Here is a 26532-nt window from a genome sequence, read left to right on the forward strand (position 1 = left end):
TTGCTAACTCATAGGTCTCTTAATGGGCTTGTTTCCATTTGCTGTCTTCCCACAGCCCTTGTATACATGGCCCAGGGACCTGGGCTTGGGGTTAAGTCTGAGTCATGCCCAGCCCTCCCCTCTGGGAGGACAAAACCCGGTTGTACAAGAGCAGCCCAGGCTGGACTTCAGCCCCACTGGCCCCTCCTCCAGGCACCCTGTGACCACACTGAGCGACCCTAGTTAAAGACTCTGTTCTTCATTTATAGTCACATTTGGCAAGTCACTTAACATCTCCGAGTCTCAGATTTCTCGCCTGCAAAGCAGAGTAATAACCATGACCTCATAGGGCACAAAAACACGACTGCTTAAGGGTTTCTTAAACCTTTCCTAGGACAAGTTAGGGTATAAACAGATAAACTTTGATGAAAAAGAATGAATTTTGTAAATGTATTTATTAATTTTTCTTTATAGGTCTGCTTTCTCTGGAAAACCATGAGCTGCCTGACGGGGACCACGTCTTATTCACCTTTTTAACCACTCCTCTCCCCTACCCCAGAGTGACAAAGTCAGGGGTGTGTCTAGGTAAATGTTCAAATACCTGCCCTGTCAGGTGGGAAGCCCTGATGTGTGGCTTTTTTGGGTTTCCATGGGGTAAATACTCCCAACATGGCTGACTTCAAGCTACCAAACTGTGGCACTGGGAAGGGAGTACACAACAGGCTCTCATGGGTGCTGCCCCCCTGCTGTAGGTGTCTGCTGCCCGCCTGCAGTGGGTGCCTGCTGTCTGCCCGCAGTGGATGGGTGCTGCCCGCCTGCTCTAGGTGTCTGCTGCCCGCCTGCAGTGGGTGCCTGCTGTCTGCCCGCAGTGGATGGGTGCTGCCCACCCACAGTAGGTGCCTGCTGCCCACCTGCAGTGGATGCCTGCTGCCCACGGGCAGTGGATGGGTGCTGCCCCCCTGCTGTAGGTGTCTGCTGCCCGCCTGCAGTGGGTGCCTGCTGCCTGCCCGCAGTGGATGGGTGCTGCCCGCCTGCAGTGGGTGCCTGCTGCCCACCTGCAGTGGGTGGGTGCTGCCCGCCTGCAGTGGGTGCCTGCTGCCCACCTGCAGTGGGTGGGTGCTGCCCGCCTGCAGTGGGTGCCTGCTGCCCACCTGCAGTGGGTGGGTGCTGCCCGCCTGCAGTGGGTGCCTGCTGCCCACCTGCAGTGGGTGGGTACTGCCCATCCTGAGGTCACATTTATGCACAGGCTCTGCACCTGCTAGTACTTCCTCAGCAAAGCGGTGCTGGCCAGACCCAGTGCTTCCGTGTGAAAGATGGGTGGGGGGAGATCAGAAACGGAGAGCCGGAGGAGGCATGTTTCTGAAACTTGGGCCCACCCACCATGGAATCACCACCTTTAGCTCAGTAAATCCGTCTCTTGGGATTTCAGAGTGTAACCTGGAATGTGGAAACAGATCTCCAAACTCACTTTGCATTCACAAACGGTGCATGAGTCCTTTTTCCACCTCGCGTTGTTTGTGTGAGATTTACCCTTTGCGTCAGTACACTCAGTTTTACTGAGTCGGGATTCAAGTTTCTTTATCTGCAAGAAAGCAAAGCAAAAGCATTTGTTGGCCACTTCGGGTTAAACTGTTACCTCTTATAGCTTCTGCTCAGGGTGGCCTGCAAATCTGGAAACGGATAACGGTAACGGGGGAACAGGATGATAAACGTAACGAAGGTCACTGAATTCAACCTGTGAAGAACACTGAAAAGGCACACGCTTTGTTACGTATGTATTTACCACAATTTAGAAAAATTGAGCTTTTATATTAAATGTTTCTTTGCTTTAAGTGATGCCTTAAAATAACACAGCTTGAGATGATTAATTCTAAACTTGTACAGAATGGGAAGTTTACAGATCAGGCAGGTGCCAGTTGTGTCGCAGTGCTTCATGACCAGATTACCTGTCCGTTGCCTCATCTGGTACCAGAAGGGTATACACTTTAATATATGGTGGTGGCTATGTGTGCCAGAGTCGATTCCGACTCACAGCGACTCTATATGACAGAGTAGATCTGCCCCATAGGTTCCTAGGTGGTAATGCTGACAGGAGCCGATGGCCAGGGCTTTCTCCTGTGGAGCAGCCAGCAGGTTCGAACCGCCAAACTTTCAATTAGCAGCCGAGTGCTAAACCATTTAGACACCAGGTAATTTCTTTAAAATATGGTTAGTAGTTATTAAAAAAAAAAAAACCTTTGCAAACAAACAACGAGGATATTCTCACAGGGCTGTGAAAGCAAAAATCAATGAACCAATTAGATGATAAAAACCTACACTTCTATTTTCAAATGAATGAATGACTGTGACAGGCTAATAATTCCCAATATCAAATCTTTATTTCTATAATATAAAACCACTCATTTTTTTAAATCTGGAAACACGGTGTCCAAGAATAAAGACTACACTTACCAACCTCCCTTGAGGCCAGGTGTGGCCAGGTGACTAAGTTCTGACCAATGGGATGTGAGCAAAGGTGCACCTACTTGGAAGCGTCTTCTAAGGATGGAGCATGCCCTTCTCTTACCCTTTTTCTCCCTGCTGCTGAGGGGAGGGCAGACAGGGTGGTGGTGGCTGAAAAATCCTTGAGCTAAGAAGTGACCTCAGAGATAGAGGCCACATACGATAGAGCAATAAGATAGAAGCAGCCTGGGTCTCTGACGCAGCAGCCTGGGACCATCGAACCCTAGACTTACATGAGAGAGAAATCAACTTCTATCTCATTTCAACCACGTTATTGTGTGTTTTCTGTCACTTGCACCTGAACCTAAACCTAGCTGATAAGTGAGGTCTGGAACGGATGTAATTTATTTATTGTAAATGTCCCCATTCTTCTAATAAACCTTCTAACAAACCATGTCCAGGTTTGGGTAAGGGTGCCTGCTTTGATAAAGTGGCCATGAATAAACTTAAAAAAAAAAAAAAAAATTCCTATGTACCTATTTCAACTAAAAAGCCTTCCATTTAGTCTGTGCCACAGCTTGGCAACAACAAATATATTGTCTTAAAGGTACGTAAGAGCAGATTATCTTACTAATGCAAAATATTACGCTATAGAAAGGTGTGAAAAATCACCTTAATCTCTGAATTTTAAGATTCTACAGCACTGATAGCCGGGTCTTCTAAGATTTAATTACTCAAATAGGCATTAACTTTGGGAACTGTCTCAGATCCAGCTCCTAAATGAAAATCATCTTTAAAATATGAATCTCTCATTAGCGTAATCAGCATTCAATTTATCTTAGACCCTTCCTAGTCTAAAACATGAAGCAAAGGGGGAAGTTCCGTGAAGCTTCAGAAGTCATGCTGCAGGATGGCTGGAAAGAACTCAAAGCTGCAAACCAGGCCATCTCTGTTCTCTGGAAGCCGCTGAGGAGGTCTGAAACATTCACTTCACTATCTGTTGGCTGACTGTTTTTAAATTTAAAGTCAGAGAGAGGAACAACGTAATTCTGATCCAGCATTCACCTCAGAGATACTCAGAATAAACACAGCTGCATGGAGCAAGTATGGTAATATATGGGATGCGGAGAGAGGTGATATGACCACAAATTTTGCACACGTACGTCCTGAGCTGCCATCGGTTGAAAAAATAATGACAAATACTCCACATGGCTTTCTCAAGGCATGGCAACATTTCTGAGGATGGCCACGCCCACTGTCTTCTCTGATGCATGTAGCCAACAAAGGGGTTCATAGCACTAACTTGGATCACACGCAGTTTATAGAAAAGAAACAACGATGCCAGAGAAAAACAGAAGTAACGAACAAACCCTAGTTAGTGTGGAATGTTGGCCTACAGCGCCCCACGCGTCATGCTGTTTTCTGCCTCCCTGCCTTTTCTCAAGCAGCTCCATCTTGCAGAGACCTCACCTCCACCCACCCTTTAAAAAGCATCAAAGAGTCATTTAGTCTAGAAAGTCTGTTCTGGCTGACTGTGCTAGTTACTACATATGCCCCTGAAGCCCGCAGCTGGCTCACTGTAATGCTCCGTGCCCTGATCACAACGCTCTAAGTATCTGCTTGGGTTTTCCTCTCCCATTCCTAGGCTATGGCAAAGGGTATTATTTCTTGGCACCTCTGGCACCTTGGACAATGCCAGGCCCATAGTGGGTGCTCACTCAGTCTGCTGAGTGACTGAATCATCACTGCTGCCAAGTATCTGAAGGGCTGTCATGTGAAATAATTCATTTTTAAGACTCCAGCAGGGAGCCCTCACAGCACAGTGGTTAAAGCACTCGGCTGTTAATAAAAAAAATCAGCTTGAATACGCCAGTGGCTCTGCAGGGAAAAAGACCCGGTGATCTGCTCCCATATAGATTACAGCTGAGGAAACCCTACAGGGCAGTTCTACTCTGTCATATAGGGTCGGTATGAGTCAGAATTGGCTGGATGGCACACGAGACTCCAGAAGACAGAACAAGGATCTGCATGTAGGAGGCAGATGTGGAAGAATCTGGAATTTCTCTGTGTTTCTGAGAATGAAACCTTAGAGACAGACTAGAAAATAACTAAAGTATCTTCCAAACCTAATAAGTGAGAATCCTATAAGTTAACAGAGCTGCAGATACAAAATTCAAAGTATTACAACATGAGCACCACTTATTTGTATACCTCATGAAAATTGTACCACGTGTAATCCACTTAAGTATGAAGAGCAGTGGTTTGCACGCTTCTTTTTATTTAGCCTTATGCTTTCTTCTGGAAACCCTGGTGGCGTAGTGGTTAGAAGCAGTTCAAATCCACCAGGCACTCCCTGGAAACCCTATGGAGCAGTTCTACTCTGTTCTATATAGTCGCTGTGAGTCGGAATCGACTCGACCGCAATGGGTTTGGTTCGGTTACATTTCTTTCTCTCTCTCCCAATGAATAACCCCGATTTTACCCAAGAGTACAATATAGAAAATAGGAAAGATGGAACTAAGCTCCTTGGGCAGAGTGTTGTTGTTGTGTGCCATCGAGTCAATTCGGACTTATACCGACCCTGTATGAGAGAGGAGAGATGCCCCCACAGGGCTTCCTAGGCTGTAATCTTTACGGAAGCAGATTGCCATATCTTTTCTCCCATGGAGTCGACCTTTCAATTAGCAGCCAAGTGTTTAACCACTGCGCCACCAAGGCTCCTTTCGGGCAGTGTAAGTCTTAGTTATCCCACAGGGAGGAGACATTCGTTGTTTGCAAAACCTCTGAGGTGCCTCAGGAAGTGCCTTGTGGGGAAATTCCTGTAGTCCTGCTTGACGCACTGGAGGGTACCTGTCACCTGACTCACATCCAGAGGTACCTGATCAAATACATCCAAGCGCCAACCCCAAAATACATCCCACCACTCCCTGGGAGCAGTTATTTAAAAGTTATTACTGAAGAAGTAGCTCAAGAGTTCAAACGAAAACAAATCTGAATCCTCCTGAAGTGAGCAGAACACTGGCAGGACTTACCGTATTTTTTCACAAATACAAGCCCATGTGAACAATGAGTACACACATACAGTGCCTGGAAATGATGAGGTTCAGTAAAACAGTTACACACAGTGCGCCCATGCAAGTGCCCCACACGTCTTGTGACATTTCCCGAAGTGAATTTCGGCCTCATTCACCTGTCCTCCCATTTTACAAGTAAATCACACCGTTCTGTTCCTATTCCTTTGTTCTCTGCGTTTTCTTTAATCTCCTGCTTACATGTATAATAACAGTCCAAAATGTTACTTCCGATCATAAGTGTACAATAAAGCTATAGGTCATGATCAAGAAGTCTTGGACCAAGTTTGGTAGCGCTTTCTCCTCACCCCCGGAAATCAGAAAAAAAAAAAAAACCCTGCATTTGTTTCTATTAAGTTGATAATTACAGCACATTAGCCTAACAGTTGAATGCCAAAACTTATCAGACCGTCTTAAGTGAAACCGTTACTTTATGTTAGGTGCTTATTTCGTAGTTTAATTATGTCTTCCTAGTGCTAATGTCTTTGATCAATGACCATAGGTCGCCTTAGTCACATGCTTGCAAGCACAGGCGTATAAAAGGACCCTTGCTGCTTCTATTTTTTTAATTTTATAGAACTTTAGATGACGGTTTACAGAACAAGCTGGCTTCTCATTGAACAGCGGGTACACATACTGTTTTGTGACACTGGTTAACAACCCCACGACAGGTCAGCACTCTCCCTTCTCGACCTTGGGTTCCCTGTTACCAGCTTCCCTGTCCCCTATTGCCTTCTAGTTCCTGCCCCTGGGCTGCTGTGCCCCTTTACTCTCATTTTGTTTTATGGACCTGGATAATCTTTGGCTGAAGGGTGAACCTCGGGAGTGACTTCATTACTGAGCTGAAATGGTGTCCAGGGGCCATACTCTCAGGATTTCTCCAGTCTCTGTCAGGCCAGTAAATCTGTTTTTTTTTTTTTTTTTGTGGGACCCTTGCCACTTATATACCTCACATTTGTGATTAGAAATAGAAACTTAAGTCAGCAACATGTACAAAAAAAAATTGGTATAGTGTGCTTACGAAAATAACGTAACACAGTTATAAAAAATGTATAACGCGTGCATTATTTGCGTAAAAACGCGGTATGTGGTATGGATGTTTCCAATAGGCAGAGGAATTGTGCAACTCCCACCCTTCCAACAACCGTCACAGGGTTGGCAACCCTGTGGCTTCTGCGGTGCTCAGGTGTTCCACCACCTCAGTGGACCTGATCAGGCTGGGCAGGGTGGGGATGACAGTTCAGTGTGACTCGGTTGCAAACAAGGCTAAAAAGAAGAGCAAAGCAAACAAAAATACCCTCTGCTAGAGGTTCTAGGAGTTTGAACATTTATGGATTATTACAAAGTGCTGAGGCAGAATTTACATCTTCAGAATCACCTACTAAATAAAATGTTTTTAAAATAGGTAGGAAGGATTTATGCTATTGAAAATGATGACTGTGGATACAAAGACAGAGTAACTTATAATTCCCATTACCTGTTTTCTGAGGTCTGTGATGGTCTTTTGCATTTCCAGAACAAATTCTTTGAAGTCATTTGTCCCTGGTACATTTGCGGGCTCATAGGAGGCTGAAGTGGCGTTACTGAAATATTTATTGTGTTTTACAACACTGTAGGGAGGGAAAAAGGAGAAGCAAAATATAATTTTAGCAGTTACAACTGCTGTCATTTTATGCAAGTTCAAAACCTGCCACCTTCAGAGCTCAAAGGAAAATTGAAAGTTGCTTGAATGGTGCCACTGGGTTAGATGCTTGACTCTGAGCTTGATGGAGGTTGCACTATCAATACAGACAAGGCACGACACAGGCTACAGGCTTGTCCCACTGCCTAGCCTACCAGCCTGTGTTCACCACCTGTCACAAGGGGGACCTGGTGGCAACAGAGATCTGCCCTTGCAATCAGCTCAATCCCCAATAATACTATGATGGTGAGACTTTCAGAACTATTTCTAGGAGTGTGGGAGGTCACTCTATACATCAAATTTTACCCATGTTGACAACCGTACCTCAATATTTTTTGTTGTCTTGTTTTCTTTGTGGGTTTATCTTCCTGGTAGCTGAATTCAAGAGATCGTCTGCCTCGGAAATGATATGAAAATGCGTTAAACTGTCCCCTAGTCCTACAGTCTGAAATGAAAGCATAAAGAGGTCTATTAGCTGTTGATGACTCTAATTTTAGGAAAAATTAAGTATACTTTTTCAAGTATTCACAATCTTGATGGCACACCTATGAAATATACTGTGACATCTTTATGTCACAGGCGATGACTGAGTGGATCGAATGGATGTACCCCCACTCTCCTAGACCCATCAAACCAAATAACCAGTCTTGCTGATTTAACCCTCTCTCGTTGCCTCCATCTCTGGTTCAAGCCCTCCTTCTCTCGAGTCTCCACTTCTCCAACAGCCTCCTATCTAGTCTCCCTGCCTGCAGACAGCCCCAGTCAAATACAGCCTTTACAAAGTCACCCAACCACACTCACCATTCTGTGGTTTAAAACCCTTACATGGTTTCCCATCACCTAGGTATGGGGCTCCCAGCTCTCCAGTCTTCTGGGATATGGCTCTGTTTACTCAGGCAGTGCCATCTTTCATCTCTGCCCACTTAATCTTTTGCTCTGGGAGCCCTTTATTATGGAATTCCCACATGTATCATATTACTTCATGCCTCCCTGTCCTGTTCTTGGGACCAGCAGGCATGCCCGTCCCTGTTTCCCCTCCTGGATAACTCCTATTCACCTTTCAGACCTAGCTAAGAGTTCCTTCCTGATGCCCTCAGATGGGAGTAAACTGCTCCTTAGTTCTGTCTCTCTCTGGGTCCTGTCTCCACACTTCTGAACAAATCATCTGGTTCTCAGTGCAGAGGGTATGAGTGTAAAGGTCATATACGGCCATTTTCAAAATTCAAAAGACTGGAGGAGAAACTCCGCAAGAAGAGAAAACCTACAGGAAGAATACACTGAAGCGAACGTGTCTGCTTACTCTCTCCCCTGCAATCATTCTTCTGGTCTAGATTTGTCCTGATTAAAGCTGGAAAGTCAAGCAGCCAGCGGTTGTGTGCTTCAGCTTCAAAACCTACAGCTCCACTTCTACCCACATATTAAAGCTGATAAACAATTCCACGAATGTATTTTGGCAGCTAACTAGTTTCTGATACAAATCTAGAACGCTGGATCCATCTCACTGTATTTTACTCACCCATTGTCTGCGGTAGAACAGAAAACTGCAGTGTTTCTTAAACAGCAACCAGGACATGAATAAAATCCTATAGACAGGAGCTCCTCTCCTTGACAGCCACACCCTCTCCCAGTAACACACCAGCCCTCTGCTGCCCATATTCCTTCCAGAGCTTTCCTCCCCCTTTGACTCAAGACCACAGCCTAAACATTTCTGAAACAAGAATGATTATTCTTGGCTTAAAAATCCCATCCCAGACTGTGTAGGGTTGGGGCAGTGGGGAGGGGTCCCTGTGGAATCATAAAGGTAACACACAAGCACCAGCATGTGAGAATAAGGCAGATGGAGGTACTGATCCAGTCACCAGGTACAAGTGTGAATAAGGGCTGCGGTGTGGACCCTGGCTCCAGACCCAAGAGCTTCTACTGAAATGTCACCGCAGGGGAACTCTGCCAGCAATGTCCTTCACCGTTGCCTCCACTCACCATAAAAAAAAGCACAGGTGAAATCACACCTGTGCAGCCACCACCTCCTTGCTACCCTGCATTCCTAGGCAACAAGCAGGTGGCCCTCCTGGGACCTAGCAGTGTATTTCCCACACAGTGCTTCTTGAGGTTGGTAGTAACGGAGGCTGGTGCACGCACCACATAAATGTACGAAGCCCATTAGATGCCTCCGGATCACTCTGTAAAACAGAGGATAGCCGGAGTTCAAAGGCGAAAATCCACATTACAAGCATCCCGCTACTCTTAGGAAACAGCACCAGTTTCAGTGGGATTTTAAAATAATCCGGTCCAGGTGCATTTCAGCATAGCAACAAGAGCTCATTTTAAAAGAGAAGAAGTGTTTGTTTTCCTAACCCTGATGACATTTTCCTGTTATCAGAGTTACGGATCTCTTTTCTTGTCAAGCACTCACATCTCATTTTAATCAAGTCATCCAAATATCACCCATCACGGGACAAAATGACATCAGGTGCTTCCTAACACGATGCATTGAGAAGGACACAGCATTGCCTGTACTGTATCCCAGCCAAAACTGCACAGCCTGAATCTAGTCATGAGAAAAAAATCAGACAAACCCAAGTGGAGGAAAATGTTATGAAAAGGATAAAAAGTAAAACTGAGAAACTGTTCCAGATGCGAGGAGATTAAGAGACAAGCAAATAAAATGTTAATTCATGATTCTGGACAGAATCCTGGATTGGACATACGCTGATATAAAAGGACATTATCAGGACAGCTGGTAACTGAATAAGATTAAGTCAGATAACAACATTTCCCCCGTGCTCAATTTCCCGATTTTGATCATACACACTGAAACCAATTATTTAGGAGTAAAGTAGCAAGATGTCTGCAACTTCCTCAAAGGACAAAATACATAGGAACGAAATATGTAATATGTGTATGTAACCCGTAATATGCATATACAGAGAAAGAGGATAGTAAATAATGAAGTATATGCAGCGAAATGTTACCAATCAATGAATCTGAGCGAAGTCCACGAGTTCTTTGTACTATTCATCATTTCTGCTCTATGTTTGAAATTATTCCAAAATTTGTGTGTGTGTGCAAGCACGCACGCACTCATGTGTGCGTATATTCTTTCCTTAACTCTTCGATTTCCCAAAAGCTGTAATTCTTAACTCTGGTCAAGAGAAAAAGAACCTATCTACCCTGGAGTTGCTTCTTTATGTTTGCTTTGTGCAGGGGTGTCATTCTTTAACTTAAAAACAAAATAAAATTTTAAAAAACTGATTAAAAGGTACAGCTCAAGAAAGTTTACTTTCTATGAATCTTTTTTTAAAGTTGAAATGAAAATTAATTAGCAATCAGCATTTGGTTCTACCAAACCTTTTTTTTTTTTTTCTTTCCTCTTTCCCTCTTTCTGCTCTACTTAGATACGGCTTCTGGACTAAGATCAGATAAAGCTCATAAAGCACTTTGGGCTTGATCAGCTTAGGGCTATGCCTGCTATTCTGACGACGAGGGAGTACCTGGAAAAAACTATGTCAAAAATTGCTTTAAGTAGCTAAATTTCTCAAACAGTTCAACTGACAGTAAGGAAAGGGCTCATAAAATAACGGAGAACAATGCCTGGCTTTAAAAGATTAAGTCTTTAAAAGGGCTTTGGATTTTCTGAGCAAAAGAGCAGAAAATCTGGCTCCACTGCTTCTTAAGCAGCTAAAAGTAACCTGGTAGACTTACCAGAAAATGAAGTTTTTGTATCAGAGAATAAAAAGAATTAGTACTTTCCAATGGTTTTCCAAGAGAATAATGTTCTGCAAATACAAGAATCAACTTTTCTGCCATGCTTGTGGAAAAGTATATTGAACTGAATAAACTAGTGAGGATATTAAAAAAAAAAAAAAGATACAGATTTCCAACAGATTTAAAACCAGATTTAGAAAACTGAGCACAATTTTAATTTTTACTTGAGTTCTTCTACCCTATTACACATCACATTTTGCTTTAAAATATACATACATACAAATACATATATATGAAGCTGTTAAAACACAACTCCAATGTATCAATTCAGATTTAAAATATTTACTAATTAAAATATCAGCCTGACCAGAGCTATTACTTCAGGAAAAAAGAGACGGTGGAGAAAATAATCCTGTATTTTCTGAACTTTGTGTGTTTTTCTTAAACTACTAATTACCCCACTACACTACAAAGTCCAAAGTGTATTGGATTAGGAACGTGGAGACCACAGTTGTGGTTCCATCTCTGCCAGCAGCTAGCAGTGTGGCTGGGTGACTTACCTCATCTTCCTGGGCCTCATTTCCTTACCCACAAAATTGTAGGGTTATATAAATGTGTTATAAAAGTCTCTTCCAGATCCACCATTCTATGGGTCTTTGATCATAGTTTGAATAAAGCCAACATCATATTCAAATTAGAAAATGGGAATCTAGGTTAACCACAAGGGGATTTTAGGAATGCAAGTAGGAACTGACAATGTTATTACACCAGACACATAAAACAGGTTGCTGTTAAAACAACCAACTAGTTGCCGTCAAGTCACCTCCAACTCATGGCGACCCATGTGTGCCAGAGAAATGGCTGATTTTTTGAAACTGGATAGCCAGGCCTTTCTTCTGAGGCACCTTTAGGGTGGGCTCAGACCTTGCAATGAGGGCATTAACGGTTTGCACCACCCAAACTGTCTTCAAAGTAAGCAGCTGAGAGCTAACTCAAGGAGCAATCTGGAACGCTGCATATAATGAAAACGCGCCTGGGTTGACTGTTATTCATGAAGCATTCTGTCCACTAAAGCTTGTAGACTCAAAATAGTAAGACCACCTTTGTATCTGCATGGTACACTTTAATTCTGTAAAACATATTTTATAACATTTTTCTTTGATGATACAGAAATTTAGAAAACCCAGCATAAAGTTTTTAAAAGAAAATTTTATATATTTGATATGCTCTTTTGTTTCTTCTGTATCCTTTATTTGTGGGCATTTCTGGGTTATAGTAAACAAGCAACACAACTCATATTTAGACACAAAGAGTGAAACCTGTGAGAGTCAGATCTGGACGGGACTTCCTCAGAGAACAGAGGATTATTTTCAAGCTTTGAGGGCTAATGTAATGTGTTCTGCTGACTTGCTTGGTGCCTGTTACTCCTTCTTTTCCTCCAGTTTCTCTCATTTGTAACGGAAATGTCTAGCTTGTGCCTGTTCTGCCATTGTACCTTTAGATGCAGACAACTCGTATTCTAGATTTCACGGATGAAGAGGAATCTTTGGATTTTGGACCTGGAGTTAAGACTTTTGCTATACGATGGGGTGAATATGTTTTGCATGTTGCAAGGATGTGATTTTTTGAGGGCCAAAGGGTGGCATGTCATGGACTGAACTGTGTCCCCCCAAAATATGTGTCAGCTTGGTTAGGCCATGATTCCCAGTATTGTGTGGTTGTCCTCCATTTTGTGATAGTAATTTTATGATAAAGAGGATTAGGGTGGGATTGTAACACCCTTACCCAGGTCACATCCTTGATCCAATGTAAAGGGAGTTCCCTTGGGATGTGGCCTGCACCACCTTTTATCTCTCAAGAGATAAAAGGAAAGGGAGGGGAGTAGAGAGGGGGGACTTCATACCACCAAGAAAGCTGCACTAGGAGCAGAGAGCATCCTGCACTGAGATGTTCCCAGACCAAAGGAAGACTGGTGACAAGGACCTTCCTCCAGAGCCGACGGAGAGAGAAAGCCTTCCCCTGGAGCTGTTGCCCTGAATCTGGACTTGTAGCCTACTAGACTGTGAGAGAATAAAAAAAAACAATTCTCAAAATCACAGTTTTTATTTTTTGGGCTTCATAATTCCTTAATAGGGATATAACATAATTTAACAAACCCCAATATTAACCACTGCACCATTAGGGCTCTCTCTCTCTCTCTCTATAAATACGTGGACCCCTGGTGGCGCAGTGGTTAAGAGCTTGGCTGCAAACCAAAAGGATGGCAGTTCAAATCCTCCAGCTGCTCCTTAGAAACCCTATGGGGCAGTTCTACTCTGTCCTATAGGGTCGCTAAGTGAATTGACAGCACCTAACAAAAACAACCCTGGTGGTATAGTGGTTAAGAATTTGGCTGCTAACCAAAAGGTCAGCAGTTCTAATCCACCATGCGCTCCTCGGAAACCCTATGGGGCACTTCTACTCCGTCCTATAGGGTCACTATGAGTCGGAATTGACTTGATGGCAGTGGGTTTGGTATTTTTTGGTTTAATAACAACAACAATATTTGTCTACATATGTATGTGTGTGTGTGTGTGTACTCAGCACAATAAAAAATTAAAAACAAAATTCACCAAATCTGGTAAAACGAAAAAGAAAACAAAGTCAAAAATGAGAAGCGATGCATGTTTTCGAATACAAACCTTCACAGCAATCCTGCCACATCCTTAAATCAACTCTGGGAATGTCGTCACAATCGCTGTATCCGTGTGGGAACTCCGCCATTCTGAACACATCCTTCTGTACGCGGGTGATGTTGTCAGCATTGTCGCATAGGATCCTGGCCAGGGACGTTTGCTTGATTTGTGTTAACTGAGCAGGGGAAAGCACCCCGGGGTTTTCATACCATAACCTGTATTTCCCCCAAATGAAAACAGAACCAGGTTAAAAACAAGGAGACTCAAAGACCACAGGGAGCTGAATTAAAATATCCCTCTACTAAGTTTCACCTACAGAAATCACTCAAACATTGCCCGTATCTCCTACTTATAAGGAAAAAAAAATTCCCCAAAGGAACAAAAATCTGGACTAAAAACAACAGAGGGCTAACTGTTCTAATTAACTACTAATGAGAATAGGCTTCTTTTTAACAAACTGACATATGCGTAAGCTATCTACTGAATTACTTGCTGGTGTTGTCACTAGGAAAGGCCTGCCACCTGCTTTTCCAATACATTAAACTCAACTGATTAACATTAAACTAAAATTGAAACTTGAAAATCTTGCTATAGGGTCAAACTCCTCTGAACACCTACAATGGGGTAACTGTAGGAACTGTTCAATTCTTTTCAGAACAAAAATATTCTTATCAAATGAAAGTTCTCAAGTTGTGGTGTCAGGTAAGCCCAAATCAGTTAATCAAAAAAATCAGTTGTTCACAACAAATACTAAGGGGTGAAGCATTTTCCTCATACTTAGCCCGTGGAAACCCTGGTGGCGTAGTGGTTAACAGCTACGGCTGCTAACCAAAGGGTCTGCAGTTTGAATCCGCCAGGCGCTCCTCGGAAACTCTATGGGGCAGTTCTACCCTGTCCTATAGGGTCGCTATGAGTCAGAATCGACTCGCCGGCACTGGGTTTGGTTTTTGGTCTGGTTAGCACGCGGGCAGAGCCACCACCAAGTCTTCCCCCCTCCCAAGTCCCACAAAGGATTTTCTTCTCTGTTGCGTCTATGTTTACCTGTCCCCGTCTCGCAAGCGTTTAAACTGTGTGCTCAGCAGGCACATCAGGGTGGGTCCCAGTCGGCTACCAGGAACCAAGTCTTCCACCATGAGGGCAGGAAATAAGTCGATGTTTAATGGTGAGCCGTATAACCTACAAAAACAAAACAAAAACCTTTAAAATATACTCAACAGAGCTCTATCTGATCAAAAACAAAGGGGATATGAAAAAGTCATTTTTTCTGTCACTCTTTCACATTATTCAGACCTTTACCTCCCAAAGAAAACGCATCCTTATTTCTTTAACTTATTCATTGCACTTTAAAGAAATTTTCCTACTTTCTGATTTATTCATAAATGTACGTGTGTGTTAATATAATATTTATTACGATAAGTTTAGAAAAGCCAAGAAATATATAAGGAAGAAAATTAAAACCACACCTTTTCCTACTATTCAGAATAACCACGCTTAATATTCGCTCCCATAGCCTTGCAAATTTCCTTCCACTGATACACGTAACCACACGTAACATCGGGGTGTATCGCCTTCCAGTATTTATGAACACCAAGGAGCCCTGGTAGAGCAATGGTTAAGGTGCTAGGCTGCTAACTGAAAGGTCAGCAGTTCGAACCCACCAGCTGCTCCATGGAGAAAAATGTAGCAGTTTGCTTGCATAAAGATTACAGCTTTGGAAACCCTATGGGGCAGTCTACTCTGTCCTATAGGGTCACCATGAGTCAGAATCAACTCAATGGCAATGCGTTTGTTTTTGTTTTATTTTGCTTTATATGAACACAAACTATATATAGCTACAGACACATTTTTTAAAGAATAAAATTGGGATTCTACTATATATTGAACATATACTGGCTATAAAGAAAATCTTTACTAAGCAGAGATAGTATAAAAGGCTAAGACAATAAAGTTGAAATGTTTTAAGAACAAACATATTCATCAAATTCTTCCAATTCCTTAGAAATATACTCTTAGTAAAAAACCAACAACTTCTATTATAAATTATTCTTATCTAATTTATATAACATCCAAAATACTCCACCAGGCAACAGGTGGCTTAGTTTCAGTTGCTATTCGAAGTGCCACTATGTTTTTATAAAATACATTCTATAATTCAGACCGCCCTTTTTTCACAAAGCTGAAACGAGTGACAGCTGTCATCAAGACAGAAAGTCTCCTTCTTAACTAACAAGGTGTACAAGGCTTATGTGTCCTCAGTGGACGTTCCTTTTACAAGGAAAATAGAGGTTTTTTAAAATAACATTTAGTTTTTGGAATTAAAGTTTAAAAGAAGGGTACGTTGTGCTACGTTCAATGACATGAACATTGAACTTCCGGGTATAAGGTATCTATTGTGATGCAAATATAGTTAGAAAGAACCTTGAAGGTTATCTGGTGTAGTGACTAAGGTAGTGTGAGAAACAGGTGTAGTGTGAGAAGCAGGTGTAGTGTGAGAAGCAGGTGCGCTGGACTCACCCAAGGGTCTTTTCAAAAACAAGAGAGAACTCTTGCTCCTGAGAGCGGAAGTTCCTTCTCTCTGCTCACTCTATCCAGTCCCAGAAGTAACCCATCATTATAGGACTGGAATAAACAGATTCTTTAGGCACGTTCGAGATTAAAAACCAAACCAACTTTAAAGTCGCCGCTTTAGTCCAATATGCTATTTTCATATCTGTGTTCATGTATTAGTGGTAAAAAAGATTGGAAGGCTATACACGCTGATATCAAGTGTGGTTACATGTGTAACGGCAGTAAGTGTGACTACATATATTAGTGGAAAAAGAGGTTATGTAGCTTGCACAAGTTAACACAGCTAGGAGCAGACACAGCTGTCTCAAATCCAAATAAAATCCTATTCACTTTCCATTCACCTTGGTGCCTTGAAATAAAAATAAAATAAATGGGTCCCAGTAAAATAGATAATAATGACGTTTCATTAAGATCTGTTACCAAACAAACAAACAAAAGTCCTTCTTCCCTTTGAAATCCTCACAGAGTTGATGTCCCCTGATGTGGCATAGTGGTTAAGAGCTATGGTTGCTAACAAAAGGTCAGCAGTTCAAATCTATCAGGTGCTCCCTGGAAGCCCTATGGGGCGGTTCTACTCTGTCTTATAGGGTCACTATGATTTAGAATCGACTTGATGGCAACGGGTTTTGGTTTGGTTTTATCATTGTTTAATTTTTCATGTATCTATATTTATTTCCCCAACTGACAACCTACCTCCCCTAATAAATAATGGGTTAACAGAGAAAAAAATAAATTAGTGACATAATATGCGGGTAAATAGTATGTAATTTCTACATCAGGGTCTATAACAAATAACTAAGCACAACTCCTGGGTCTGCCAGGGACAGAAAGTTGGACTGCTAACTCCTTTGAACTTTTTCAAAATAAGTTTGGCAGACGAGAGAATGACTGGAAAAAGTAATCCATTTCAGTCCAGACAAGAACAAAGGAGTATATTTAAGCACATAAAAACTGAAAGCAGTCCACAAAAATCCTAATTAAGTAAAAAATGTGGCAAAAAAGGATGAAAAATAGGTTGAAACCAGTAGAGCATATGTATATTTACTTAGTGATTTAATGGTATTATTTCAATGAATATTGAAATATATTAAACTTGGCAGGAAATAATCATTTATTCACAGCTTGCAAAAATTATAAGCGCAAAATCATTTTTCTCTAGAAAGCATGGGTCAGATCGTAAGGAGAATATGGTTCTAACTTCAGTGCCAGTAAACTGGCAAGGGTTCAGAAAACACGCTAAACAAGTCTTAAGCAGAATTTTTTTGAAGCAATTCTTTTCAAATGGGAATTAACATATTTAAGTATAAAATGAATGATAGAACTAATTAAGTCTGTGGACTATGAAGGATCGTTACGGTAAAAACTCTAAGAAGTAATTATTCTTATTTCCATAAAAGGCTGTACCCAAAGAAATTGGTATAAATAGCCTGAAGAAAAGCTAATGAGCAAAGGAGAGATAGGAACAGGCCTTTAAAGCAAGAAGAGCTGCTCGATCTCTACACTTAGGAGAACTCTGGAGACAGTCAGATTGTCTCAGAAGTTCCAGGGGAAAGTGAGTGGGTCTAAGCCTGGAAACCTCGACCCTAACCCCAGCTCCAGTACTTACTAAAGAGCTGCAGAGTACTATCTTTGCTTTTTACCCGTAACATAAGGGGTCACAGAAGGTGAGCTTGAGGGTTCCTTTTAGATGTAATTCACCTAAGGCGTTTTTCATTTTCTTAGGAATGGTAACTCACCAAATGGCTTTGTGACTCTGCTTTCCACTGAGACCTACAATTGTAGGCCAATGAGATTTACCCCCAGATCGGTAATGTTACTGCTCAGAAGACTGTAGGGAAGATTTACTGAGCCACAGTCAATGGCAATCACAGAGGATGTGGCTAGAATGGCTTGGACTTGGGGTAACACAGTGAATACAGGGATAAGTTACAAGCCAAAGCCATCAGAGATGGTTTGTTCAAGGGCCCTACTCTGCCAAGGAGCCCTGTTGGTGCAGCGGTTAAAGCAACTGACTGCTAACCAAAGGATCGGCAGTTCAAAACCACCAGCAGCTCCACAGGAGAAATACGTGGCAGTCTGCTTTACAGCCTTAGAAACCCTATGGGTTGCTATGAGTCAGAATCGACTGGAGGGCAGTGGGTTTGGTTTTGGTCCTACTCTGCCAACGCCAAGTTTTAGCTCTTTTCTCCCTCTACTCTTGATATGAATAGGAAACCATTCCTTGAAACCCAAAAAATAGTTTCAGGTCTGGTGTTTTTCCATTCAAATAATTCATAGCAACCCTATTGGAAACCCTGGTGGTGTAGTGGTTAAGTGCTACAGCTAACCAAAAGGTCGGCAGTTCAAATCTACCAGGTGCTCCTTGGAAACTCTGTGGGGCAGTTCTACTCTGTCCTACAGGGTAGCTCTGAGTCAGAATTGACTCGACGGCAACAGGTTTTTTGGTTTGGTCTGTAGGACAGGGTAGAGGTGCTCCCAGAGGGTTTCCAAGGCCGTAAATCTCATGGAAGGAGACTGTCACATCTTTCACCCACAGAAGGGTTAGCAGCCAAGCGCTTAAGCAATGGACTACCAGGGCTCCTTAGCCTCTTTATTACACAAACAAAAGCTTGACTATGTGTAGTTGTGGCTGGCTGCAGTAGAGTCAATTCCGACTCTTAGTGACCCCATGCACACAGAGCAGAACTGCTCTAAAGGGTTTTCAAGGCTGGGACCTTTTGGAAGTACATCTCTTGACCTGTCTCCTAAGGCACCTCTGGGTAGGTTTGAACCGCCAACCTTTTGGCTAGTAGTCAAGGGTTAACTGTTTGCACCACCCAGGATCACACTATTTGTCTTTACAGTCACCAAAACGCAGCTGTAAAAACAAACAAAATACCTACAATTTGTGTATCATTTTTCTTAACCTGTTGTTTAAAAAACAAAGGTTTAGAGTCACGGTTTCTTTAAAACTCACCTCTTCAGTTTCTCCCGGATTTCAGGATTTTTTATTTCATTTTTCAGATCTTCAAATGTGTAAGCTGAAGACAGGTTACAGTACACTCGGTAGTCATGATAGGGCGGGATTCCGTGGTCCCGGCCTCTCTGGATGTTGATGGCAGCCAGATCCAGGGCCACCGTGTGGGCCATGGAAAAGAGCCTCTCCGTAAGCTCCGTGTTCAGCAGCTGGGAGGGCATGCGCATCTTCCCCGCAACCCCAAAGAGGCCTCTGAGAAGCGGGTCGATGCCCCCCTCGTTCACGATTCGGAAGGGAGAGAAGAAGGCTTTGTGAAGAGGTATGTGGCCTTGAGGAATAGGCTCAAAGTGCTCATCGAGTCGGTAGAGTATTGGATTAACAAGTGTGTGGCCAAACCTAAAAGCTGCCGTGGCAAAGGCGTTGAAGATGCCGGCGTTAACGCCGGGGTCATAGCCCTTATACTCCCCCAGCATCTTCATACCCACCTCCCCAAGGATCTTGGGAAGCCAGTGCTGATATGTGATGTGCTGAATCTCCGCACCCACAATTTTCCTTGTCTCGTAATAGATGGTGTCTCCATCCCAGTGGGGATTCAGCTTGAGTAGTTCGGTGGCGATGCGGTTATGCTCTCTAAACCACAGCGTGTGCATGCTGGTCAGGCCCAGCTGCTCATTGGCTCGATGGTCCCCAGCTAAGAAACAAGGAATCGGACTCTCGTTTTCATCTCTCATGCACTCAGTCGGCGGCCCCGTTGCAAAGGGAAGGAGCGGCTTTCCGGATCTCTGCACGATGCCCTGTTTCAAAAGCCCTCGGTGGCTGGCCAGATCCCGGATTTCTCGGGCCTCGTGGTTGGTGCTGCCGTACACATTGGACGCATCTATATAGGAAGTGAGCTGGTTGATCTGTTCTCGGGGGTAGACGGAGTTCATGAGAAGGGACGTCATGCCACTGCCACAGACGGGGCTGGATCGCACGAAGAACATGCAGCGGGCAGCGTTTCTGACTCTGGGGTCATTGGGCGGGATGAGGACTGAGAAGCAGGGAGGATCGTTGCTGCAGACGGAACTACAGTGCTGCCCGTCGGAAAAACGGGCCTGGCTCAGGGCCACCACTGTGGAGTCCAAGTCATGGTCCAGGAACTGGCCCCACTGCATGGTCATGTGGGTGAACTGCTCATCAGGGGTGATCGTTTCCGTCCCTATCAGAGACGTCGACACCAAGCGGGGCATTGGGAGCACGTACCCATTGTAGAGTCGGTTTGGATTAATACCTCGAGGGGTGTTGAATCCATTTTCGTACACAGACTTTAGTAAACGTTCAAAAGCTGTCAGGGAGGCCCCCCACATAGGATGCTGGAGATTATTGCACGTTCCATCGTGAGTCCTGTATTTCTGGTGAAAGCACATATCTGAGCAGTTATTCACTCGCCGGTGGGCAGTGCAGCCGGAGAGATTAGCAATCAGACTCAGGTACTGGGGGGACACAAGGTCATTATAGTGGTAACCTAAAATGAGATGCAAAGGCAAGGCAAAACTTACTTCTGTTGGAAAACTGGGATAGAATATTGGTCACCCACTAGTTCCTTCTTATCTGTACCGTCTCTGAGCTCTCCGTAGCCTGCCACACTACTCTGAACCTGGCCTTCCTGGTGGACACTCTCTCACCTTCTTGTTTAGTAAAATTCCTTTTTGTCCTATTCTGCTCCTTTTCCTTCCCCCAACTCCAAATGAAGGTGTTCTCTCTGCCTTTCCTGTTCCTCTACCATGCCTCCCTTAGCAATTGAGCCAACCTCATGGTATCAATTACTAATGCTAAGGGGGATAATTCCCTATTCCGTAACTCCAGTCCTCACACCTTTCATGAATCCAAGCTTACATATTTTCAACTTCACTTTAAACCACTGCATGTAACTTGCAAATAAAATTCAATATAACCAACCACAGACAGCCTCCCGCCAAAATCTGCCCCTTCTCCACGTGTCAGGGCCCGTTTCCCAGACATAGATCATTCAAAACTTCAGTGATCTTTGAAGCTTTCATTTCCCTTTGCCTCAACAGGCAATCAGTTACCAACTCCTGTCTATTATACCTCCAAAATATTCCTAAAATCTGGGCCCCCCCCCATTCCTATGTTCATACCCCAGGTCAGATTTCACTGCTCCTTGCCTTGAATTCCAAGATCAGCCTCCCAACAGATAGTGTACCACTAACATACCCCCCACTAACCAATCTATATGCAGTGTTCTGACTAGTACATTTTCTTGCTAAAAAACCTTCAGTCTTTGCCCACTAGTTACAGAAGAAATCCCAAACTTGTTAGCTGGCAAATTACTCCAAATAGATCCTCATAATCATATCTGCTGTCCTTCGCCTTCAAGACATTTGCTCCAGTCAAAAAGAACTACTTAACATTCCCAGGGTGGCACACGCTCATGACTCTTTCCCTTGCCAATGTCCTTCCCCTAAATGTTCGTGCGTCTAAGCCCTTCTCAATCTTCAAAGCTCCTCCTCTCCAGGGCCGGCTCTAACAGCTTCATACACAGATACACATTCCTGAGCTCTGAGTCATCACTGCAACCTCCTTCTAAGGTGTCTAAGAGCTGATGTATGGCTCTCAAGACCAACTCTGCACACATTTAAAGCAAACAAGAAACAGGCCCCTTACCCTGGTGTCTGTTGAACAAGGCCCTTTCTTTGATGTAGGGCACCACGTACCACAGCAAACTCAAAGAGGCACCAGGAGCTATTTTAACATTTTCAGGAGAACACAGCAATTGATAGTGGATGTCTCATAGACACCTGGTGAACTACAACGCAGCTCAGTTTGACACTAGATTGCACTTCATTCTTTTCAAAGCTGGGTTTTCGGCGGTTACCCTGATAAGAAGCAAGCACCCCAAGAAAGTCAGTGCGTAACAAGAAACGACAGCAGCGAGGTCCAACCTAACTTCAGGGTTTCTGCAGTGTCCACCAAGTACACCTGTTCCATTAGCAAGTGACTGTGGTTATTTAAGGATAAAATAAAGTATGACTTTATTTTCCGAAAAAAGAAAGAAGAGGCCCCCTTTTGTGCGGGGGAGGAGTCTGAAATCCTTATGTAAGAATGCAAAAAAGAATTAGAAGGAAAAAATACTCACAGGCTGGAGGAGAAGCAATTTAAAGAAATGTAATTACTGGCGTATGGCATGGGAAAAAATTTTTGCCATTGTATGTAACACGCAGGTTTTCCTTGCCACCAGAGCTTTCAGGCTCAATTTGACTTGAAAGGTTTTAGCAGCACACACTTCCCGAGGACTCAACAGTGAGACTGAAATGTCTGGCTCTACTTTCACAGTTAAACTTTTAGGAAGTCTCAGAAAATTTTCAATCTTGAAAATCAGAAGAGCCAAGAAAGAAGACAGCCAAGAAGGAAAATGCTTCCTCTGAAATTTTCAGTCTGTGGGCTCAGTGACAAATCTCAGTAGCTTTCTTCAAGCACTATCATTTTTTCCAAGGCGTTTAGCCATAGGTTTAATAACAGACATGCTGAATCTTAGCGGCCAGAGAACGGGCAGTAGCACAGTCTTTCGGGCTTGCTTTCCAGGCTTGGCTTTGCTTTATGTCCTTGGACATGGGATCACACAAAGCTCAAGCCACAGGGCAGGCATCCACCAATACACATGAGAACAAACACACAAACAAAACTATCTTTTACAAACCAGATAAAGTCTTACAAACCGAACCTACTTATAAAATTAGGGAGGGCTGACCATCCTCCGTGGGTAAGTAACTTGTAAGATAATGAGCCTTTCATTAGGAATTTTGAAAATGTCACTGACATTTCAGACCGCTTTTATTCACTCTAGATGTAATCTGCTTTAAAATACAAGCACGCCGCTAGGGTTTCCACTATCTCAAATACAGACAACAAATAATGATTAAAAATATTGAAATGTGAGGAAAAAATACGTATCTAAAAATAAGGAAATGGGCTAAACAATGAATTATGACACAGAAAAATGTCCATGAAGAACTATAGTGAAAAACTTTTAAATTGTATTTTTAAACAGTGAGTTACTTTATCGCATTACAGAATCAGTATACACGTGTGCCTGGAGATAAATGTGTGTGTATGTGTATGTGAGATAATCCTATCCCACTCTTACACTTTATCCTCACTTAATTGTCCCCCATTTCATTAAGTGTCATCTCCATTCTTCGAACTGCTTGCACAAACCCCAAGTCATTTCTGACTCCTCTCTCTCACCATCTATACTCAAGCTATGAGAAAAACTTCTCCTGTCTACCTTCGAATCACATCTAGAATGCAACCACGTTTCACCAAAGAAGCCTGGTGCAAACATTCATCAACTCTCTTATTTATGTAGACCTACCCGAGTTTTCCTGGGTCTGGCCCCATCCTTTTACAGTCTTGTCACACAACAGCCTGATACCTTAACCTTCCTTTGCTCCGATCTAGCCATACTACTTGGTCCTCAAATGCCAAACATGAGCCCACCTCAGAGTCTTTGCTGTTCCTTCCACCTGGAACACTTTTCCCTCTGGTATCTGTGTGGCTTGGTTTTGTCAGGTCTTAGCTCAAAAGTCAACTTTTCAGTGAGACATTCATCTGTTGACCAAGTTATATAAAATGGTAACCCCCGTCCCAACCAGCACACCATATACACCTGCCATTCTTATTTTTATTAATCTCACTCACCTCACCATGTGCTAATTACGAATATTGATTTACCGTGTATTGTCTATTTCCCCCACTGGAATGTAAGATCTTTGGGAGGCAGAGATTTTTTTTAAGATCTCAGTCTGTAACCCACTTTTTTTTTTTTACTTTTTAATTATTGTACTTTAGATGAAGATTTACAGAACAAACTATATTCTCATTAAGCAATTAGTACACATACTGTTTTGTGACATTGGTTGCCAACCCCATGACATGTCAACACTCTCTCTTCTTGACCTCAGGCTCCCTATTACCAGCTTTCCTGTCCCCATTTGCCCCTGGGCTAGTGTGCCCCTTTAGTCTCATTTTGTTTTATGGGCCTATCTAATCTTTGGCTGAAGGGTGAACCTCCTGAGTGACTTCATTACTGAGCTAAAAGGGTGTCCAGGGGCCATACTCTTGGGGTTTTCTCCAGTCTCTGTCAGGCCAGTAAGTCTGGTCTTTGTGTGTGTGTGAGTTAGAATTTTGTTTACATTTTTTTACAGCTTTGTCCAGGACCCTCTTTTGTGACCACTGTCAGAGCAGTCAGTGGTGGTAGCTGGGCACCATCTGGTTGTGCTGGACTCAGTCTGGTGGAGGCTATGGTAGTTGCGGTCCCTTAGTCCCTTGGACTAATCTTTCCGTTGTGTATTTTGTTTTCTTCATTCTCCCTTGCTCTTGACAGGGTAAGACCAGTGGAGTATCTTAGATGGCTGCTCCCAAGCTTTTAAAACTCCAGACACTGCTCACCAAAGTAGAATGTAGAACATTTTCTTTTTAAACTATTTTATACCAATTGAGCTAGATGTTCCCCACAGCTGAGGGCAGAGATTTTGATCTGTTTTGTTCACTGCTATATCCCCAGACCTAGAGCAGTGACTGGAACAGAGTATGTGCTCAACACATACATGTGAAATGAGTTAATGAATTAACAAGTGAGTGCTTAGATAAAAAGCAAGTGTATACAATTATCTCAACTTGTGGGGGATTACAGCTGACTTTACTTTTTTTTTCCTGCTTTTCCAAGTTTCTAAATTTTTAATTAATTGTTTGAAACCAGTATACAGTTTATCATAAGAAGCAATTTTAAACATAGCCTCAATTTGAGTATGGGCTTCTAGATTTGCTTTATTTTTGTAAGGACGGTAGGAGAAGGTTCATGTGGTTTGCTTGTTGAGGCTATCACAGCAAATGTTCAAAGAGCTGAACCATCGATTAAAGGAAGAAAAGTAGGTAGTAGCAAGAAATAAAATTTAGCAACTCCCATTTAGCCTTCTCCAAAAAAGGGCCAACAAAACCCCCGTGGATCACAATGATCCAATCTGCAACCCATCATGAGGATGGTGCAGGACCAGGCAGGTTTTTTCTGTTGTACATGGTGTTGCCATGAGTTGGGGGTCAAGTTCATGGCAGTTAACAACACAACATTTAGTTTTCTATACCGGAAAGAAAGTAATCTCCGGGAAAAGGCCATATCAGGGACTTGTAAAAAAAACTGGGAGATGTGACAACGAATGTGTCCAATTAATCCCTGCGTCCCCAGCATCTAGCCCCCAACCAATAAAAAGTGTCTAAAGATTCCTGTCGAAAAAATGAATGAGTTGTGACACTTCCTCCAAGAGGTGATTAGGAGGTGAGGCTAAACTTTTGTCCATAAGTAAAACTGGTAACTGTTCTGAGGCTGTCAACTCTGACAATACTCCATCTAAGGGGTCAAGTGAAGGTCAGGGTGGTAAAAATTTGCAAGATTTGAGAGAGCAGAACAACGGTTTACACACGGCTTTGATTTAACGGTGTCTGGATGTTTAACTAAACGCATAAAAAAATAAAGTTGCTGTTGAGTCAATTCTGACTCACGGTGACACCATGTGTTTCAGAAGAGAATTTTCAGTGGCTGATTTTTTGGAAGTGGATCGCCAGGCCTTTCTCCCAAGGTGCCCCTGTGTGAATTCAAATCACCAAATTTTCGGTTAGTAGCCAAATGCTTAACTGTTCGTGGCACCTAGGTCTAAAACATAACAAATTGAGAAATGGCTCAGAGCAATTACTGTGCTCCAAGACAAGGAGAAATAATCCTACAATTCTCATTTCTACATCCCTATTATCTCATACATTCATATTTTATAGTATTAAATTTTTAACAACTTTATTTTCCTAATCAAAAAGATATGCTCACTGAAGACAAGTTGGAAAACGAAAGTGGGACATTACTACAGAGCCTACAGAAATAAAAAGGATTATGAAAGAATACTATGAACAAGTGTATTCTACAAATTAGATGATTTTGATGAGATGGACAAATCCTTAGAAATATACAAACTGACTCAAGGAAAAAACAGAAAATTTCAGCAGACCTGTAACAGGTGAACAAATTGGATCATTATCAGTGATCAAAAGCCAGCAAACGAAGCAAAATTCAGGGCCAGAGAGCTTGTCAATTCGACTAGACATTTAAAGAAAAATTAACTCCAATCCTTTTCACACTTGTCAAAAAATAATTAAATAAAAATTTAAAAAAAAACAGAAAAAGAAGAAACACTTGTTCTATGAGGCCGGCATTACCCTGATATCAAAGCCAGATAAAGATACCACAAGAAAAGAAAACTACAGACCATTACCCTTTATGGCTATAGAGGCAAAAGTCCTTGACAAAATTCTGGTATACTGAATCCAACAGCATATTAAAAGGATTATATGTGAGATTTTTTCCCAGGATCCAAGGGTGGTTCGACATAAGAAAATCAATCAATGTAATAC

General features: G+C 42.7%; 1 protein-coding gene across 1 annotated transcript in view; it reads right to left on the reverse strand.

Moving 5' to 3' along the window:
• The window catches only part of PXDN (peroxidasin), a 144467-nt gene that overhangs the window by 4420 nt on the left and 113515 nt on the right, over positions 1-26532 (reverse strand). Inside the window, exons 17-22 of the mRNA XM_049902573.1 lie at positions 19078-20581; positions 14595-14729; positions 13560-13768; positions 7498-7618; positions 6970-7102; positions 1448-1561 (exon numbers count right to left, since the gene is read on the reverse strand). Of these exons, the coding sequence (XP_049758530.1) occupies positions 1448-1561; positions 6970-7102; positions 7498-7618; positions 13560-13768; positions 14595-14729; positions 19078-20581 (2216 nt within the window). The remainder of the gene's footprint in view (positions 1-1447; positions 1562-6969; positions 7103-7497; positions 7619-13559; positions 13769-14594; positions 14730-19077; positions 20582-26532) is intronic.

The sequence above is a fragment of the Elephas maximus genome, chromosome 12 (assembly GCF_024166365.1).
Source record: "Elephas maximus indicus isolate mEleMax1 chromosome 12, mEleMax1 primary haplotype, whole genome shotgun sequence".
NCBI lineage: Eukaryota > Metazoa > Chordata > Mammalia > Proboscidea > Elephantidae > Elephas > Elephas maximus.